Consider the following 21127-nt stretch of genomic DNA (forward strand, 5'->3'; position numbering starts at 1 on the left):
TTTTTTTATTTAATTATTATTTATTTTAAAAAGGCTAAATTGAAAAAATAAAGCGAGAAAGCGAAAATAAATAGATAATTGTATTTTTTTATTGAGTTTTAAAATAAAATTACAGCAAAAATAAAAAACAATATGATTAATTAAATACTAATAAAAAAAATTAAAATAATTTAATTTTTATTTAAATTTTAATAAAAAGAATTCTTAAATATACTTTTTTTAAAAATTATTATTTTGTTATAAATAAAAAATAATTAATATAATGAAAAAAGGAAAAAAAAAACCCCCGCAAATACAAGTAGAAGATGAATTAGAAAAAAGTAAAAATTCTGAAATAGGATCTTAATGGCTTGATTTTATAAATAATGGTATAAAAATAAGCAATGACGGTATTCGAAAAGGAAATTTAGAATTTTAATTTGACAAAAATGATGTAGTATCAACAGGTAAATGTATAGGAGAAGGAGTTGCCTGCTAAGTTGAAGAAGGAATTTATAAGCCTTTAAATATTAAAGTTGCAATAAAAGTATTAAATATATACATATATATAAATATAAATATAATAAATAGAAAATAAAAATATATGATAGAGAAAAGCGAAGATAATTAGAAAGCGATATTAAGATTTTATTAAATAATGCAGAAAAAAACACTCAAGGTTGTTATTTTTTTGTAAAAATGTACGGTGCATTTTATGATGAAGGTTAGGTAAAAATAGTATTAGAGTTAATGGATGTAGGCTCATTTAAAGCAGTCATAAATATATTAAAAATAGCTTAAGTTTAATAAAATTAAATATTAATTCCAGAAAACATACTATCAAGAATATGTTAATAAGTATATTGTCTAATATATTTATATATTGTATTTTTTATAATATTTTTGCTTTTTTTAAAAAAAATAAAGATTTTAATTGGATTAATGCATTTACATATAATTTTTAAATAAGTACATAGAGATATAAAACCTGAAAATATACTTATGAATTCAAAAGGAGAAGTCAAACTAACTGATTTTGGAGTTGCTAAAGAACTCGATTAAACTGATTAAAAATTAATTTCGTAAAGAGGAACAACTGCATATATGTCGCCCGAAAGGATTAATGGAGATGAATATAGCTTTCCTTCTGATATATGGAGTTTTGGTATTTTTTTTTTAACAAAAAAATATAATAATTAATTAATTAAAGGTATAGTTATTTATGAGATGATAACAGGAAAATATCCTTTTTAAGCTGATAAAACTATTATCTAACTACATTAATTATTTCAAAATATGGAAGAATAGTATTTCGTTTTGCCAAAATAACCTAACTTTTCAAACAGTTTAAGAAATTTTATTTAATAATGGTATTACTTTTTATTTTAAAAAATTTATATAAATAATTAATAATTTAAATAGTTTAGTTATAGATCCAAACAAAAGATCTTCGGCAATAGAATTATTAGTAATAATAATATAATTTTTCAACTTTTATATTTATTCTAATTATTAAATAATTTTTAAAAATAAGGTACATCCATTTATAAATGACAATCTTAGTTAAGATAATGATATATAAGAATGGTTAAATGATATAAAGTATAAATATATGTAAAAATAAAGTTAAAACCTTAGTCAAGAATGAGTCTATTCATAGTATTTTAATAGGAATAAACTTTAATAGTTTTTTTAGAAAAATTAATAAATAATGATTTATTTAATATAAACTAATTATTTTAATAAATTATAAATACTTAGGAAATAAATATAAAAGGTTTTAAACTAGATTAAAAACAAATAATTTTTTATTAAAAATAAATACAAATTAATATCATATTTATATTATAAATTAATTTTACTTTTATTATAAAATATTAGTGATTAAAATAAAAAAAATAGTGAATAAATAAAAAAATTCTAATAAAATATTAAATTTGAATTTTTTTTTTTTTTCTTAAACTCTGTTAGTAGAAAACTTTAATTTTTTAACAAAATAATTAAAATTTTGATTATTCCTTGATTAATAGAAAATATACATCATAATATATTTATTTATTATATATTTCTTATTTTTATAAATATTTAAATATATATATAAAATCTTATTATTAAAAAAAAAAAAAAAAAAAAAAAAATTATTAAGAGAAAAAAAAAAAAAAAAATTAAATAAATAAATAAAAAAAAGCAAAAAAATAAATAAATATGTCAAACAAGTATACCTCTAGTAAAAATACATAAAATAGTTCATAAAGTTAATCAGCAAGAGACAACTCAAATGAAAATGATCGTTCAAGATCAAGATCAAGATCACCAAAATAAGATAAACATAAGCAAAATTAAAATAAAAATATTAACCAAATACAATAGAATTAAACACCTACAACAATAATTGCTTAATAAGTAACAAATAATTAAGGAAACATTTAAAAATTTATAAGTAATGAACCTATAAACTTAAAACTTTTTGATGAATTAGGTTAAATGGAATATAATCAAGTTGTTTTTAATTAAAATTTAATGTAAATTTAAGATATGATAAATAAATAAGAAGTTCCTTAGATTAACTAAGCACAAGCTGATAATTTTAATACTTTTCGTCATGCAAGGTATATTATTTATTTTTAATTATTTTATTTATATTAGAAATATTAATTTATTTTTTTTTCATTTTCATTTTTTTCATTTTAAGCTCTTTTTTTTTTTTTTTTAGATTTTTTTTTTTTTTTTTTTTTTTTTCTGAATTAAAACTTTTAAACAAATTTATTTTTACTTAATTTTTTTCTTATCAAAAAAAAAAAAAAAAAAAAAAAAAATTTCTATCAAATTAGTTTTATTTTATTTTTATTTAAAAAAAAAAAAATTAAAATCTAAATATCAAAATTAAAATAATGCAATTATCATTAATTTATATAATATACAAGACGCTTGTATATTGGAAACATTCCAGATTCTATAAATCAAGAATATTTAAGTGAATGGCTATATAGATCATTAGAAGCAGCAGGAGGTCTTGTAGATAGTCTTCCAAATGAAAATCCAGTAAAAAATAAAATAATAATAATTAAAAATAAAATAAAAAAAAAAAAAAGATTATTAAATGTGAGATTGATTCAAAAGGCAAATTTGCATTTATAGAAATACGAACAATTGAAGAAACTACTACACTGCTTTAATTAGATGGAATTATATTAGTATTTTTTTTAATTTTTTACAAATATATAAAAAAAATAGTGGCATAGATAATTAAGAATAAGAAGGCCAACTGAATATGAGAAATTTCCTTAAATTTATCCAAATTATAATGTATATTATTTAACTAAGAATTCTCTAATTATTTATAAAAAATTATAAAAAGGTAAAAAAATTAAATTTAGATTTGTTTAAAACAATAGGAATTGTCATAATTCCGACTGTAGTAGATGATGGCCCAAATAAAATTTTCTTAGCAAATCTTCCCACATAAATGGATGAGCTAATGATTTTAGATGAACTTAAATTAAGAGAAATGGGGTTTAATTTTTATTTAATTTTTTGTTTTAAATAAAAATATAAAAAAGAGAAATAAAAGCATTTCACTTAGTAAAGGATAATTAAACTAATCAAAGTAAAGGTTATGCTTTTTTTGAATTTAAAGATATTAATGTTACTGATTAATGCGTATAATCTTTAAACGGATTATCTTATGCGGGAAGAACTTTAACCTGTAAAAGATCTTAAACTAACTCAAACAAACAAAATCTATAAAAATAAAATTAGGCTTTATAAAAATAAGGTATTTTAAAAAGTTTTTTAATATATTATATTTAATAATTTTACAGTTTTTAAAAAATAAGGAAATCAAAATAATTATTAGAATAAAACAAGCAATACATATACTGCTTTTATCAATAATTCTAAATTATTATAAAATTCATAACAAAGCTAAGGTCTCAACTATTAGAATTATGGTCAATAATAATAAAACAAATAAAATAATGATAATGAAGGATATCATCATTATGAATGAAATAATAGTTATTTAAAATATAATAAATAAATATATAAAAAAATATTTTTAATTTATATAAAAGTTATTTATATATTTAATATTTATATCACATAAAACTTTATATTATCTTATATTTTATAATATAATTTTTTTAGAGTTTTTTATTTTAACAGAATAATAATAAAATATATCAATTTTATATTACATATAAAATCAAAAAATAATTACAATATTTTTTATTAAATAGAAAGAAGTATATAAATTTAGTATTATTAGTAAATAATAAATATTATATATATATATATATATATATAAATATTGATTAGTGTTATTAGTTAGATAAAAACTTAACTTTTTTAATATATAATTTATTAAATTAATTTAGGTTTAATTTTTAATTCAATAATTTTTTATATATGTTTTTTATACATTAAATTTTTTTCTTTAATATTAAAAATAATTTATTTAATTTTACTATATTTTTAATTTAAACATAATAAAAGTCATTAAATTAAAAAAAATATAATGATTTACTACAATGAAAAAACATCTTTATTAAAAAAATATAGATTTTTAAAAAAAGTTATAACAATTTTTAAGCAATAATAAATATATATTAAAACAAAATAAAATATAAAACAAACAAAAAATATGTATATATTCATTTCAATAATATAGATTTAAAAATTTATAATAAATAAAAAAGAATTTTAATTTAATAATAGGATTAGATGCTATAAAAAATCTAATAATATTATTTTAAATAAAATTAAAAGAGACAGTATAAAGTTCAGATACTATAGATTTTAATATAGAATAAGTTTAAAATAAATTTATAAAGTTTACTATTTAAGATAAGAAAATAATAAATATATCATTACTTTTTAAAAAAACATGTTTTAATATATGAATTATATAGTACAAATACCAATAGATTCTAATAAACTATTAAATATATCTAAAAATTTTTAATAATAAAAAATTAACATTATAAAACTTTTTTAAAAAAAGATATTGGTGTTATGAAAATTAGATATAAATTAATTAAAATTAGAATCAAGTAAAAGAAATAGTAAAAGATTTAAAAAGTTAAATGGTTATTAATCAAAATTTATAAAAATGCTTAATAATGGTTAAAATTATCTAAGTATAAAATTAAAAATAAAAGAAATATTATAAATTTATACAAATTAATTATAATATATTTCACTTTAAAATATTTTTATATTATATATATTTTTAGCAAATAAAAATATAAAAAATATATATTAATAAATAATATTATATCTTTTAAAATAAATTTATATTTTATAAATAAAAAAAAAAAAAAAAAAAAAAATTATATTTATAAATAATTATTAAAAAAGAAGTATTAAAAATAAGTAAAAACAGTAAAAAATAAAAAATTAAGATTATTATAATAAATAATAAATAATAAATAATAAATAAAAAAAAAAAAAATAATAAATAATAAATAATAAATAATAAATAATAAATAATATATAATAAATAATAAAAAATAATAATTAAAAAAGAAATCTTAAATCTTAAATATTAAATTATACATTATAGATAATATAATATATTATATATATAATTAAAATAATTATTATAAATTATAATTTTTTATATAAAAATATTAAAAATTTATAATAATCATTTTTATTTTATAATAATAAAAAAAATTATTAAATAAAATTATACAAATATATATTTTAAATAATTATTATGTATATTAAAATTATAATTTTTTTAAAAAAAATATTTGTTAACAATTAAATTAAAAAAAAAAATTAAAATAAGTCTTAGATATCATTTTAATAAAATATTTTTATTTCAATAATATAATGGAGGTGGAGGAGCTTTTTCATTCTAATAATTAAATTAATTATTATTATTTATTGTATTTATATTATTATCTAATTTAATATTGTTTTCAATATTATTTTATCCATATTATTTTATATCTGAATTTTCTTAATATAATCTTTAATTTTAATTGATATTAGATTTTTATTCGTTTATAATGTTTTGTATAAAATTTCCTTTTATTAAAAATCCTCCTATATTTTAATTTGCTTATGGAATATTATTAACTTATATCTCATTCATTTAAACTAATTAAACTTCGTTAGGATGAACATCTACTAAAGTAAATAAATCTACAACTTAATCAGGTAATTCTTCAAGTACTTTTGAGGCTAAAGCTGCAGGATTAGTTTTATATTTATTAAATCTTACAAACTAAACAAGATCTCTTTCAGCCACATTTCCATTAATATCAACTAGTCCTTAATCTCCATCAAGTATTTTCATATTTGTAAAATCCTCATCACCTAATCCTACAATAATAATAGAAAGTGGTAGTTTAGATGCCTTTACAATAGATGCTACTGTAAGATTCATATCTTAGATTTATCCATCAGTTAAGAGTAGTAAAATGTAATAGTTTTTATAATTATTTTCTTTGCAATTTTTTGTTATTAAGTTCATAGCTTCTTAAATCAAAGGATTAAAAAGAGTTGGTCCTGATAATTCAACATGGTTAAGAAACTATTTATAAGATTCCATCATCCCATTTATACCATAAACTTCTGCATTTTAAATATTTCCATTGATAGGAAAACAATGGAGAGTTTAGTTATTAGGGTTATAGTTCATTTAAGGTTTAGCTCCAAAACCGTATAAAGGAACCTTTTTATCACTATCATAATTTAAAAGAATATCTCCAACTGAATATATAGCTTATTAATATTAATTCAATTTTCCATCATTATATATCGCATGCAAACTATTTTCACTTTAAGGCTCTCCGTTTGAAGCTGTAAAATCAATTGCACATATTAAATTTAGCTAAGTCCCTCCTTTTATATAATCAAGAAACTAATGTTTCTTTTATAATTAAAATTTATTACATGTTATGTAACCGACATTGATATTTTCTTTGTTTTTTAAACTGAATTTCGATGCTTTTTATTCTTATTGTTAAATAAGTTCATTTACAGAAAATTATGTACATCCAATATATTCGTTTTTTCCATCTTCTTAAAAATCCCAGCATTCAACCAAAATAGGCATATCATAATCTCCATTACATAGTTTTTAGATTTTAAGATTTATTTCTTAAAATGTAGGATTTAATTAATTTTCTACATATTCTGTTTAGTAAACTTTTATTGGAAACTAATTTTCAGTTTGTCTAAAAAGTATAAAAAACGGACATGTTTTTGTCCAAAATTTCCAAAATCTAGTATCTTTTATTTAATGACCTTATAGAGAAAATTTTAATTAATCATTACATACTGCAACTTTATCTGCTCTTAAAATAATTTTACCGCAATATTTCCCTTGTAAATTTTTTAAATCTTATATTAATGTACAATATGTTGATCCTGTGATTTTGCTTATTGTTGTTTAACATTCACCAACAAATTCTTATTTCTAGGAATTCTAAAAATCAAATAATTAAAATTTAACATGTTGTTATTACTCAAAAACATATTCAACTATACATGATTTTACAAAATTTGGATGAGTTTTATCTTTTAAAACTTCAGTTCTAAAATATTCTTGCCATTTTTCATTTTATTCATTTTATCCTTTTTTTATTCCTTTTGTATACATAACTACATATGGATTACATTTAGAAAATTAATCTTTGCATATTAATGAACGACAAGAAATAAAAATTTCTATTTTTTGCATTTTATTTTTATTAATATTAAATATATAAAAAATGAGAATATGGTAATTAAAAATATATTTATGATTATAAAACTATAATTAAATTAATTTTTTTGCTTTTAAAAAGTTAAAAAATAATTAGAATAACAAATATAAGGTATTATTTAATTAATTTCATATTATATTTTTTCCATAAATTTCATTTCACAATTAAATATCGAATTATTTTTAATAAATATTTTATGTGTTTTTTATAAAACAAATTTTATCAAAAAATATATAATTATTTTATTTATATTAAATATTTTTAACTCATAATTATTTTCGAATCAATTGATTTTTGATTTTTTCATCAGCAGCAATTATTAAAAATATATTGATTATATTTTTTTATATTTAGTCCGAAATGCTTTAACAATTAATATTGGATTTCTTATTTTTATATTTTGATTATAAATGATATTCATCCGAATTAATGGATATTCTTTATATAAATCACATTGAAACCAACTTAAAATTATTATAAAAAAGACCACATTTAATTTATAATTTTTTTAGTAAGTAAAATATTTTTATTTATTTATTATTAATTAAATTTTTTATTTTTTATTTAAGTTAAACCTAAAAAAAGGGAAAATATCTTATTTATTATTACAATAACTTTTAAATTGGAATAATATAGTTTTCCTTAATTTCTTTAAGAAGGAATTCGTATAAAAAAGTTTTCAAAAAATATTTATCTATACTATTATCAGTTATAATTAAAATAAAATTCAATTTCTTGATTAATATATTATCGAAATAATAATTTTTAGTCCATTTATATTAAATAGCAATGATGTGCTTAAGTTTTTTTTTTTTTTTTAATAATTATATTGAATATGTAATTTAATTTTTATTAAGATAAATATAAAGCCTAATATTTATACTCCCTTTTTTTATTTTTACTTAATCAGGTCAAGTCCTTTAAATTACTTTATAAAGCCTTTATATTTAAATAATTATTATGACTATTATATTGTTGCAATTTTAAGTTTGAATAATATTTATTTTCTTAAATGAATATTAATTAAACCCTAAATAATATAATATATATATTATTCAACATTTTTTTAAAATAAACACAATCAAAAAAAAATGCCGGGAAAAATGGAAAATGGTCTTTATTTTTGTTTTTAGATTGAGTATTTTAAATAAATAAATTACATAAAAAATATAAGTAAACGTGCCAAAAAGTAATGTATATAATATATATATATATATATACTTATAATAAATAATTTTAATAAAGAAAATATAAAAATAGTATAAAAAAAAATTATTCGTATTTAAAATTATACTTTTTTTATTAAAATAAATCTAATGATTATACAATAATAAAAAAATATATATATAAAATACAAACAATATAAAATTGTATACTAAAAAAGAAAATGAATACAAATTAAGAAGAAGCCTATATTTTATAAACATAAATAGCTTTAGAAAAAGCAATGTCAAACCCAATAAAATCGGAAAGAGAATAAGGAGAGAGCTATTTAAACTATTAACTATAATAAAATCTTCTTCTTTGTTTCCGTGTTCTATTTAAAATTGTATAATGTTAGTAAAATCCAACTATTTCTCTCTAAGCTTCAATATATATAACAAAATATCTAAAAACAGAATATTTGAAAAGTGATGAAGATTTTAAAGCAAACATACAAGAAGCCTTGTTATAATCTTATTTATAATCATAGTTTCCTAAAGTACGCGTATAATTAATGCTATCTATAGCACGTGTAATTACCACAGATTTTCCTAATAGTAAAGTTTTCGAATTATTAATCAATACTTTTGATTCCTAATAAATATTTACTAATCGTGAATAGCTAACTACATTATTATATTTATTCTATAGTGTATTTAAAGCACTTTATAATGATTAAAATGATAATAAAAAACACTAAGAATAAGTTAACTAATTTTTTTTAGTAAAGAAAGATTTATTTACTTAGATTGTAAGAGAATAATTTATTAATATAACAAATAATACTGAACTTAAAAGCTTAAAATATGCTATAAAATACTTAAGTGTGGGAGCTCATGCCTTTTAGCATGCTGATTTTACCGATGATATAAAAAATTTGAAATTATTACAAAATTGCGTTTTCTAATTATGTACTTAAGTTGATATGGGAAAAAGTGTAGAAGATCAAGAAGAAATATTTGAAAAAATAGATTAATTTAGGAAGATAATTTATACATACCATAAATATATATTAAATATAATAAAAGGGAAATAAACGAACTAATAAATATAAATAATAAACTATTTATGCGAAAATTATTTTTCAAATAGTGTTCATTTGTGCCTTAATAATGAAGCCTTAATTTAAGTTTAATAATTGGCTGATTTAAAAATATTGCATACTTTATGTACTTAACCTAAACTAGTTTAATTTTTTGAAAGAGAAGCTAATATTATCATGTAGGTTTTAGATTTAATTTCTGAAATAATTACTTAGAATTCTTTCTAATATAATATTTTAAATTAAGAAAATCCTAAAGATCAAAACATTATTGAATATATTTAAAATAATAATATTGTAGAATTAATAGTTTCTTTTCTTATAAAAAAAGTATTTACTTTAACGTGGACACATCTTGCTACAATACATGAAGAACCTGAAAAAGCCTATTTAGAAGATTAAGGAGAAAACTTACATTTAAGAGGTTCTGGAATTAATTTATTGAGTGTATTATATATGTACGTAGACGAAGAAAAAATATTAAGCCTACTTGACTCTTTGCTTAATTAACACACTTCAACAATTATTGGAACTACTAACTCATTCGCTGAAATACTTTAAAGAGAAGCCTTTTACTTTACAATGAGTGGTATGTATAAATATATAAAAAATAGTATTGAATTTGAAGATTGGTATAATAGTGTTTTAAGTGCTGAAATAAATTTAGAAGGAAATCAATATACACCTTTAAAAATATAGATATTAAATTTAATACATTCTTATTTATCAAATTCTTATCAAGTTTCTTAAGAAATAGTAATACGAATTTTCTATACACTTTCTGCAATTATGTGTACAAATAACAGTTAAATATCACTTTATATAAGGCTTTTATGTATTAAATGCTTTATCCCTTTAATGGATAATGAGCTAGATCTTATATATAACTTAGAAAGTCTAATGAATGGAACTTATTAATTATTCGAAAAATGCCAAGAGGCCGAATGTAAGACTCTTTTACTAGAATTTATAGAAAATATAATTGATTTTATTAAGGAAAGCAAGATTTCAAATTAAGTAATTAAACCAATTTATAATATAATTTCTAAAGAATATGCTGAATATCTTCATGATGTTTAAAATTCAAATACTCTAGCTTTAAAGGCTTAAATAACTGATATTTTATCATAACTAATATGCAAATAAGGTCTTGAAGATTTAAGTTATATGAATTTCATTCATTAAGTTTTAAATAATGGGCTCATAATTGATGAATTAAGTGAAATTTATTTGACAGAAAGTAGCTTAAAATTATTTTATTATACAATCAAATGGATAAACGAAAATTATTAAAAATTCTAATAAGTAGAAATTCAAGCCTTAGAATAAATGTATTCACAATTATGCGAAAAAACTACTCTTATTTTTATTAATAAACTTAATTTTTTCAATATTTGCATTCTTATTTTCATAGAAATGTCAAACGCACCTTTTTTCAATCCCTAATAGATTTGCTAAGCTCTATAAAAAGGAATAGAAGCGAATTGTGATGAAGTAAAAGATAATATTTTCTCAAATATTTTTGATGCTATCGAGTATGTATAATTAAGACATAATAAATGCGAATATATAGGAGAAATTATAGTAACTTTAGTCTAAAAATGCTCAGAAAAAAATATTTTAAATGATATGATAAATCTTAATATATTGAGAGTTTGTAGTAGATTATTCTACTTTAATTACTCTTTAGGTATTTAAGTTTTAGGTAAAATACATAATCTTTATCCTAAATTACAAAATTTTTTACATACTTTAGTTAAATAATCAAGTCTAATATTAGAAAATAATAAACCTGATTTATACTATTATAAGGCTTTTGTATGTTTCCTTCTTAATGTTTTGCACATTTTAGTATAGGAAAATAATACTTAAAATTAAGGCTTAATTCAATAATATGTAAATCAGCTTAAAAACGCTTTAAGTATTATTTAGAACTATTACGATAAATCACTTATTTAAAATAATCATTTAATACTTATGAATATAAAATAATTGCTATAAGAAGAAAACCTCTTTAAATCTGAAAAAGAAGCTTTAAATAATATTATAGTAATAAATAGTACAATTTAAAATGATCCTCTTATTAAATTAGATTTCTTTGAGTTAACTAAGAATTTCTTTATATAAAATAGAGTCTAGCAAATATATTAAAATATAGAGTTAGATTTTGATAATTTAACTATTAATTGAAATGATTCTCTTTTTTTAAATATAATAATTTATATTATTAAAATAAGTCTGTATCTATTTGCTTGATTTGCATTTTTTTTAAAAAGTATTTATTTTAATAAATAGTTAATATACATTAAATTATAATAAAAAAAAAAATTAATATGATAATTTAATTAAAAAAATTTACAAAATTATAAATTTATTTTCTTATGTTATGTTAATTTTTTATATTTAATATTGAATAAAATATTTTAACTATTAATATTATAAAAATATTTATATAAAATAAACATAGATATTATTTTATTTTTTTTATTAGTATTTTATTTATAAACAATAATTTTTTAATTTTATTTTCTAAATTAATTAAAATAGCTTTATTTTGATTATTTTTAATTAATTCAATATAATATTTTTGTTTTTAGATATGAAATAATTATAAACTTAAAATTATAAATTTTATTAAATATAAAAAAATAAATAAAAAAAAATAGAAAATTTATAAAGATATAAAATTAGCACAAAAAGAAAAGAAAAAAAATATAAATTAAAATAAAAGAAAAAAAAAAAAAAATTAGCAAAAAAATCAAAGAAATAAAAAAATATATTAAAAAAAAGAATCACATTAAATATATTTATTAAAAAAAAATTAATAAAAAAATTTGAAAATAAAACTAAAATGCTCCAATCAATAAATCCTTAACATCTATAATAACTATAAACAGCTTTACAACTAGCTTGTAATGGTGACACAAATAAATAAGGTGAATAGTTATTAAAAGAATTACATGACAAACTAAATACATATCCTATATTGCTTTTTTAATTTTATAGCAACACAAGCAATCCTGAAAATTTGCGCCTTTTATCAGTGACTCAATTTTAGCATTGGTTTAAAGAGTATAAAGAAAGTGATGATTATATAGTCTAATAATATAGTGAAATTATAAATTATATAAAAAGTGTCATAATAGGTTCATATATTTAATGCTCAGTAGGAATAGCTAAATAAATAGAATAAGCGATTTTGCATTTAGCATGTAAAGAGTTTCCTCACAGATGGGAAAACTTTATAAAAGAATTGATGAACTTTATAGATTTAAATTTACAGAATAATAATTAAACATTAAGAGTTCTTAAAGTTTTGCATAAAATAACAAACAGATATTCTTACTCAATGCGTTCTGATGAATTATATACTGAAATTATACTTGTATGTGACGATTCTCATGATATATTGTACTAATTGACATCAATAAATCTTTAAGCTATAAATAATAACTACGAAACACTTAATTGTGTAAAAATCCTAAAAATCTTGATGAAGATTTTCTATTCTTTAAATTATTAAGATCTTCATCCTAAATTTGAAGATAATCTAAATAATTGGATGAGTTTATTTTCTCAAATTGTTAAGCTTTAAGTTAGTCCATAAAACATGGGAGGAGATGATTATTAAATTTTTAAAGCAAAAGGCGAGTGTTTGAAATCTGTACTTTTATATGCAACTCGTTATAGAGAAGAATTTTAAGATTTAATAACTCATTTTGCAGAGTAAATATGGCATATGTGTACTTTAACTGATTAAGATCCTAAATTCGATAAAATAGTTTTGAATGCTTTACGTTATTTTAAAAATTTAGTAATGTGGTAAGACCTTAATTCATTCTTTGTTTAAAATATGTAATAATTAATAACAACTTTAATCATTCCGAATTTATCACTTACAAATAATGAAAAGTATTCTTTTGAAGATGAATCTGCCAGTTTTGTAGAATCTTTCTTTTAGTTTTCGGAATTTAATTCAAGAAAATCAGTCACCGTAGAACTTTTAAGGAATTTAGCAAAATAATTCCCTTAATAATTGTTATCATAGATATAAACATTTCTATAAATGTACAAAACTTAACTTGATTAAGGATAACCTTTTTAACCTTAGACAGAAATAATATTACTTAATTTAATTATTGATGGATCTACAGTGTGTTATAGGGATAAAGATGGAGTTTCAGAAATAGCTTTACCCGTAGAACTTATATCTTTTGTATGGGAAAATATAATTAAAAAAACACTTGCCATAATGTTTATTGATTTGACTTCATCATCAACAAGGCTTGTAGAAAACTAATTTATTCCTATACACGCAGCTTATTATTTAAAATTTGCTTTTTATTTCAGAAATTATATCCCTAAAAATGAAATTCTTGAACTTGCAAAGATATTTAGCTATTTTCTTTAGACTAATTCTGAATCTCTTTTTGGAATTTCAGCTATTACTGTTGAAGGATTACTTAGTTTAAAAGAAGGTGATTTGAAGAATTTTACAAATGTAAAACCATATTTCCACAAAGACAATATATAACCTTAAATATAAACCATTTTAGCTAATATATGCTTGAATGCGCGTAGATATCCCTCTATAGAGGCTAATTTACTAAAAACCCTTCATTTTGTAATATTACTTATGAAAGAAGATTGTATGTAATAAGTAGATTTATTATGTACTGTTTTTAAGGATTAATTTGAAAAGTTATTAGGAAACTAAGGCTATGATTTTTAAAAGTCTTTTACTTTATTTGAGTCTATTGGAAATATTGTACAATATGCTAATTAAGCTAATGGACTTACTAATCTAGAAAATGCTTTATCTCCTTATATGAATAAAATAATTAATAAAAACATTACTGACTTAGTAAGTTTTGTTCTTTAAATTTATTCTATTATTATTAGGAATAATGAAAATTATACAGAAACAAATACTTATAAAATAATATTTTTATCTTTAATTGAATAAAATAATTGGATATAGGAAAATATTTCAGTTTTTCCTGCTTATATAGTTTATATATCTGCTTATATTTATAAAAAACCATCAATTATGGGTGAAAACTAATAATAACTACAATAAATATTAACAAAAGTAATATTTATATATTAATGTATATATTTATTAATTAAATTATTTTAAAACTAAAAAAAAGTGTTTATAATTAAAATAAGATTCCTGCTTTTTCGAATTTTGCAGGTTTATAATTAATCTTTTTGATCTGAATGTACTTAGATAGTCTGGATGGTTATCTTTTATCTTAAATACATCATTTTAATACTATTAATAATTGAAAATTGAACAAAATGGTGTACAAAAACATTAATTCGTTAAAAGCTTTGTTGTCTTTTTATGTACTTTAATAAACAAATATTCAACTTCATAATTAATGTAAGACTTTGATGTTTTATCAGTTATTCATGAAGAACTTCCTTTATTAAAAAATATATCAGATTATTAGGAGAAAAAGATTATATTTTCTGCTATGTGTGAAGCTCTTTTCTAAAATACCCAAAATATAGGCTAATAATAATTTGCTGATATTTTAAATGCTTTAGTTGAAAATTTAGGAACACGTAGATATATAATAGGAAAATATGCTGAAATAAGGGAGAATTTGCATAGTATGGGAGGCTCTGGCTTCTAAAAAATAAGTGCATTGAAAGAAAAAAAAATACTTTACCTGATATTGGTAATATTAATTAATATTTTGCTAAATCTTTTAATGTTTTTTATTAATAACCTGCAATTTAATCATCACTTAATATGGGAGGCATTTTAACATCTAAAAATTAGGAAATATTAACCAAAATTTTAAAAGAAAATAAATGAATAAAAATTTGATAAAAATTTTATTCTATAATTTTATGTTTTTTTAAAAAAAATAAACATATATTTTTATTAAATCTTTTATTATTTATTTTCAGAATTTAATATATTGGATGTTTACATTAATTAATTGGATTCTAAATAATTTAAAATATTAAAGTCTATAATTTATAATAAAGACAAAATTTATTTATTTTAATTTTTTGTTTCTTTTTTATTTTATTATTATATAAAAATACTAATATTAATTATATAACTATATAATTTTTACTTTTTTCAAAAATATTTAAAAAATATATTAATTTTTTTTCTTAAAATAAGTTCAATATGTAAAAGAAAAACAATTTCTCTTTTTATATGTCTAAAAAAAAATACATATCAAAAATAAAAAAAGTCTTTATAAAATAATTAATATTTAAAAAAAATTATAAGATTGAAAAATATTTTTTTAACTACATAATTTTATATTTTATATCATACAATACAATACAAATTCATTCAAAAAGAAAATACAGTATAATTTTTTGTCATTGTTTTATATCAATATAAGGAATTTTATTTATTTATTCCTATAAAATAATTTAAATATTATGGGAAATTTTATGTCTTAATTATTTTTATGGACTTAAATTTTTTTATTTATATATTTACATATTTTCTTTTAAAGTAATAAAATAATAAATTGTTTTGTAAAATAAAAAAATAATATTCCAAAGTGTTTTTTTTTGGCTTTAAAAATATATTAAAATTCCAAATAATATAAATATTTAAAAAAATATTTTTCCTTTTGAAAATAATTTTTAATTTTATATGATTTATCAATTTTCTAGATAAATTATATTTAAATTCTATATATTAAGCAAATATATAAATTATATATAAATGGGTTCATTATTTAAAGGATTATAATATTTATCAAACTTAATAATATAAAAATTTATTTATTTAACTTTTTTTTACTAAGCATACACTTAAACGTTGTATTTTTTCAATTTTTTTGTTTTTCCATTTATGCTTTTCATTTTATTAATTAATATTTCTGAAAATTGTTAATATTAACAAGTATTATTTGCTCAAATTATTTTTTTAAAAAAGATACCAAAAAATTCTAAAAAAAAAAAAGTACAACAACATTTTTTTATTGCTAATTGTATTTTTTGAAAAAATCACAGAATAAATAAAAACATTATGAACTAGAAATATATAAATTCAAATTATTTCAGTTTATAAATTTGAAATTCTTATTATGATATACCTCTATTTTAATAATATGGTATAAAAAGTTAATAATTTCTCATTATCATACTATGAAATACACCATCAGCTTTTAATTTTCAAAGTTTTTTTTGATTATTTCGAATTTATTTTTTAATGTGTAATTATCAAAAAATGAACTGGATATTTTACGATACACAAACGGATGACGAAAGATTTAGTTGTTACTCTAATACAATTCCTTAAAATATATTTTATAGAATTTAAATTTATTTTCAATATTTATGCTCAAATATATATAATTATATGAGTTAATAAAATTATATGAATTAACAGTGAAATTTCCTCTGATTATATATTTATTTTTAAGTTTAATTATGTAAATAAATCATATATATTTTTGGCATATTTTAATTTTAATGGAATAAAATAAGAAATAGAAATTGGAATTGAATATGCTCTTAAATTTATAAAAGAAATATTCTAAATCTATTAGAATATTAGGATATTAGATTTTTATTGAAAATTATGTATAGGATTAAATAATTTTTAGATTTTAACCTTTATAAAAATAATCATTAAATTATTTTAAAATACATATGGACCTATAGACTAATGATTTAAATTATCAATTTCTACTTAATTACTTAAATTGCCACAATATTATATATTATTTAAAAAAAATATCTTAATCAAAAAAAAACTAATTATAATCACCACTCATTTTAAAAATAATATATCATCCTTAGGGCATACCAAAATGATAAACATTTTTATTGAAGTAATTCATAAATAAAATGCAAAATTATTATTATTGATTTATATAATTTTATGATAAACTAATTTTACTTAAAATTTATTTTATAATATTTATATAAAAAATAATATATGTATATAATATATATATAATAATCTTTGATTTATTCGATGTGTATTTTTTTTTGTTACAAATTAATTTTACATAAAGTTAATGAAATTTGGTCTTACTTTCAAAAAATAAATTTTAATAATTATAGATTACTAAAAAAGTAATATTTTAAAATAATTTTTCATATTTTAAATTATTAATTTTAAAAAAATTAATAATTTGATATATCCAATATTTTCTCTTTAACCCAAACTTAAATTCGTTGAATAATTTTTAAAAAAAATCAGACAAATATTTTGTTTAAATTTAACTACAATTTTAGAATATTCTAAAAAATATAAAATTCTATCTTAATTCTATATACTGATAAAAAAAATTATAAATTATTTATTAGTGCCTAAAGATATTAATATAATAAGCTATAAAAATATATATAAAGTTAAAGAAAACTTTATTTTATATTTGTAATTTTTTTAAATAGTTACAATTAATTTTTTTTAAAAGAATGAAAAAAAACAAATTTAAATATTATTTCCAATAAAAATATATAAGTTTATTTAATATTTTTTTAAGTATGATTATTTAATTTATATTTTTAAGTAATATGATTTAATTTATGGCCATTTATTGTTTGTTAACTTGAAAAATATTTCGAAGGGCCTTCAAATTCAAATTTTATAAATTATACAAACTTCGACCTTAACTAATAAAGAAAAAATTCACATTAATTAATATTCACAGGAGAATATAAATTTAATATTATTTTTAATACAAGAAAAGAAATATTTTAAATCCTATTTTTTTCCTATTTTTTTAACAAAACAAAACAAAATTTTAATTTTAAAAATTAAAAATATTTTTTTAAAAAAATTAACTTATGTTTATTATAAAATTATATAAAACACGTTTTAATTTTTATTTGAAATATAGATAAGTAATTAGAAAAAATTAAAAAATAAAAAGAAAAAATTTAATTTAGACATAAAATTTTATTTAAGAAACTTCTCATTTAATATTAATATAGAATATATATTATTATAATATTAAAATAAGATAAATAATTATATTAAAATAAATATATAAAAAATCTATATTAAATTTAAATATGATTAAATTATCAAGACACATTCATTCTTTTTTTAATAAATAAAAATTTTAGTTTTCACAAGAACGAAGAGAATATTTTTTTTTTATTGACCATAAAGTTAAAAATAAATAAACATAATAATAAATAAATATATTGCTTTATAAATTAAGGGACTCCTATACTTAGAAGAGACTGAAATTAAAAATTTTACATCATGCATTAAAGATAGTAGATTTATTGTAAATTTTATATTTTTAATTTATTTATAATCTATTAATTAATTATTAAAAGAAATCTTTTTTTAAAAACCTTAAAAAAAATAAAACCGGATTTCATGAAAGAGATTATTTACGTACAAATTATTTTATAGTTAAATTTAATATTATATAATTTTATTAGATGTAAGTGAATGTTGGGGCGAATATAATTATGTAAAAAGTTCTTATTAACCTATTGTATTTACTGGTTTAAATGAAGAGAGTTAAGAATTAGTAAAATAAAATAAACTTTTATATAATTAAAGATGTTCAAATATTAAACCTATAGAAAAAATATAGACTTATTCAGGATATATGAAAGAAAAGTTTGATCCAGCTAAAATAAGAAAAGATAATAATGGTAATATTAAATAAATTTTCATATCTATAATATTAACATAGGTCTACTTTATCATTTAATATTTATTAATGATATAGAATATGGTATTTTATCATCAGAAATAACTCAATTATTAACAGACAGTATAAAAGCAAATGTATATAAATTTAATTTTTTTAATTTGAAAATTTTCATATTTAAAAATATAACTTAATTTATAAATTTATAACTTTTATAGATTGAAAATGATAATATGATTTTGATTTGGTAAGGAAAGCAATATTAAATAGATAATCTATGATTTTAAATTCTAAATATAGAAAAAGAAAAAAAATACATATATATTAAAGGAATTAAACTTTAGTTTTTATAAAAATGTTATATTAAATTATTTTTTATAATATTTGGTTTCAATTTTTCGGAATATATTTAGGAAAAATAAAATTAAAAAATATTTACAACTTTACTTTCTTTCATTTAAATAACAAAAAATAAATTAATTCAAAAAAACATATAAATATATATATAAAAAAATGAATGATTCAATACATTAGAGAATATAATTAGTAGGGATAAATGTTAACACTAATTTAGTTATTTTTATCATCGAATATACTTTATTTTATAATATAAAAACTTAAAAGATGAAATACCAGTTTAATTTAGCTTTCACAGAAATCCTTAATCTTTTAGTAACAATTTTCATTATTGGTATTACCTGGAATAAAAACACTAAGTTATTTAATTATAACTATTTTTGAGCTTTTTAAAGGCGGATTTAAATATTATTTTAAGTTAAATGAATAAAACTCGTAAATAGTTTGTGCATATACACGTAAGTTTTTGATATAATATATATCCTCATTTAATAACATGAACTTGAAAAATAGGTTTTTTACATATAAATTAATTATACCTCTCAGAGTATAAATAGAGATGCTGTTTTAAGATAAAATGCTAGATTTATATAAATAACTTATATAAAATGCTATGATCGTAGAACTTATTATTTTTTTTAAGCTGGATTTAATTAATAAGAACCTAAAGAACATAAAAAATATTATTAATGAACTTTTTATATTTTTCATAATTGCGTTGATTAGGGTTGCATAAGAAAAAATAAAACCAAAGAATATTTAGCTTTTTTTTCTATGCCTTTTTATATATTAGGAATTATTATCCTACATTTTAGAAAATTAAAATAGATGTATTTATATATATTAAAATAATAATCATAAAACTTTTAAAAAATAAATATGTTTTTTTTTATAAATATATTTAGTATTAATTAAATAATTTATTTAGAAGAAATTAATAATATAAAATTCTAGATGTAATTAATTGAATAAATAAATAATTTTATATTTATAATTTTAGTTTATTTATTAATTTTTTTTTTTAAAAAAAAAATGGAAGATAAAGCAAATACAAATAATATTGAAAATTAAAAAATTAAGCCTTATCCAATAGCAGAATAAAGGTTAACTGTAAAATTGTTAGATTTATTATAATAAGCCATGCATTATAAATAATTAAAAAAAGGAGTATGAAGTTTAAAATGTTTAAATAAAGGTGTAAGCGAACTTGT

The 21127-nt window shown here is 17.4% G+C and overlaps 4 protein-coding genes across 4 annotated transcripts, besides 26 other annotated features; 3 read left to right on the forward strand and 1 right to left on the reverse strand. All coding sequences in view use genetic code 6, as the record gives it.

Annotated features, from left to right (window-relative positions):
- Positions 1 to 262: 262 nt before the first annotated feature.
- Positions 263 to 1627, forward strand: IMG5_201100 (protein kinase domain protein; the record flags this gene model as incomplete). The annotated part of the gene is made up of 5 exons (XM_004024004.1): positions 263 to 526; positions 571 to 1144; positions 1190 to 1349; positions 1402 to 1447; positions 1514 to 1627. 5 exons carry the CDS (start codon positions 263 to 265, stop codon positions 1625 to 1627), a joined length of 1158 nt encoding a protein of 385 aa, XP_004024053.1.
- A 237-nt stretch (positions 1628 to 1864) lies between these two features.
- Positions 1865 to 1910: a microsatellite.
- Positions 1911 to 2086: 176 nt separating this feature from the next.
- Positions 2087 to 2180: a microsatellite.
- Positions 2092 to 2185: a microsatellite.
- Positions 2093 to 2117: a microsatellite.
- Positions 2106 to 2185: a microsatellite.
- Positions 2128 to 2183: a microsatellite.
- A 329-nt stretch (positions 2186 to 2514) lies between the features above and the next one.
- IMG5_201110 (splicing factor u2af large subunit, putative) lies at positions 2515 to 3988 on the forward strand (the record flags this gene model as incomplete). Its single annotated transcript, XM_004024005.1, has 6 exons — positions 2515 to 2588; positions 2904 to 3021; positions 3072 to 3173; positions 3214 to 3285; positions 3338 to 3492; positions 3904 to 3988. 6 exons carry the CDS (start codon positions 2515 to 2517, stop codon positions 3986 to 3988), a joined length of 606 nt encoding a protein of 201 aa, XP_004024054.1.
- Positions 2665 to 2710: a microsatellite.
- Positions 2675 to 2718: a microsatellite.
- Positions 2770 to 2795: a microsatellite.
- Positions 3024 to 3070: a microsatellite.
- A 268-nt stretch (positions 3989 to 4256) lies between the features above and the next one.
- Positions 4257 to 4289: a microsatellite.
- A 298-nt stretch (positions 4290 to 4587) lies between these two features.
- Positions 4588 to 4623: a microsatellite.
- Positions 4624 to 5223: 600 nt separating this feature from the next.
- Positions 5224 to 5289: a microsatellite.
- Positions 5290 to 5387: 98 nt separating this feature from the next.
- Positions 5388 to 5497: a microsatellite.
- Positions 5498 to 5806: 309 nt separating this feature from the next.
- IMG5_201120 (hypothetical protein) lies at positions 5807 to 7048 on the reverse strand (the record flags this gene model as incomplete). The annotated part of the gene is made up of 3 exons (XM_004024006.1): positions 5807 to 5842; positions 6068 to 6714; positions 6988 to 7048. The coding sequence occupies 3 exons, from the start codon at positions 7046 to 7048 to the stop codon at positions 5807 to 5809; spliced, it is 744 nt and encodes a 247-aa protein (XP_004024055.1).
- A 5292-nt stretch (positions 7049 to 12340) lies between these two features.
- Positions 12341 to 12400: a microsatellite.
- Positions 12401 to 12580: 180 nt separating this feature from the next.
- Positions 12581 to 12610: a microsatellite.
- Positions 12611 to 12626: 16 nt separating this feature from the next.
- Positions 12627 to 12701: a microsatellite.
- Positions 12640 to 12737: a microsatellite.
- Positions 12647 to 12734: a microsatellite.
- Positions 12678 to 12740: a microsatellite.
- A 972-nt stretch (positions 12741 to 13712) lies between these two features.
- On the forward strand, positions 13713 to 16820 carry IMG5_201130 (karyopherin kap109, putative). The gene is made up of 2 exons (XM_004024007.1): positions 13713 to 15037; positions 15099 to 16820. The coding sequence occupies exons 1-2, from the start codon at positions 13763 to 13765 to the stop codon at positions 16584 to 16586; spliced, it is 2763 nt and encodes a 920-aa protein (XP_004024056.1). The 5' UTR covers positions 13713 to 13762; the 3' UTR covers positions 16587 to 16820.
- Positions 16821 to 18410: 1590 nt separating this feature from the next.
- Positions 18411 to 18472: a microsatellite.
- Positions 18421 to 18473: a microsatellite.
- A 422-nt stretch (positions 18474 to 18895) lies between these two features.
- Positions 18896 to 18938: a microsatellite.
- Positions 18909 to 18962: a microsatellite.
- Positions 18911 to 18953: a microsatellite.
- Positions 18911 to 18969: a microsatellite.
- Positions 18970 to 21127: the final 2158 nt, after the last annotated feature.

The sequence above is a fragment of the Ichthyophthirius multifiliis genome (genome assembly GCF_000220395.1).
Source record: "Ichthyophthirius multifiliis unplaced genomic scaffold scaff_1120509251425, whole genome shotgun sequence".
Classification (NCBI taxonomy): Eukaryota; Ciliophora; class Oligohymenophorea; order Hymenostomatida; genus Ichthyophthirius; species Ichthyophthirius multifiliis.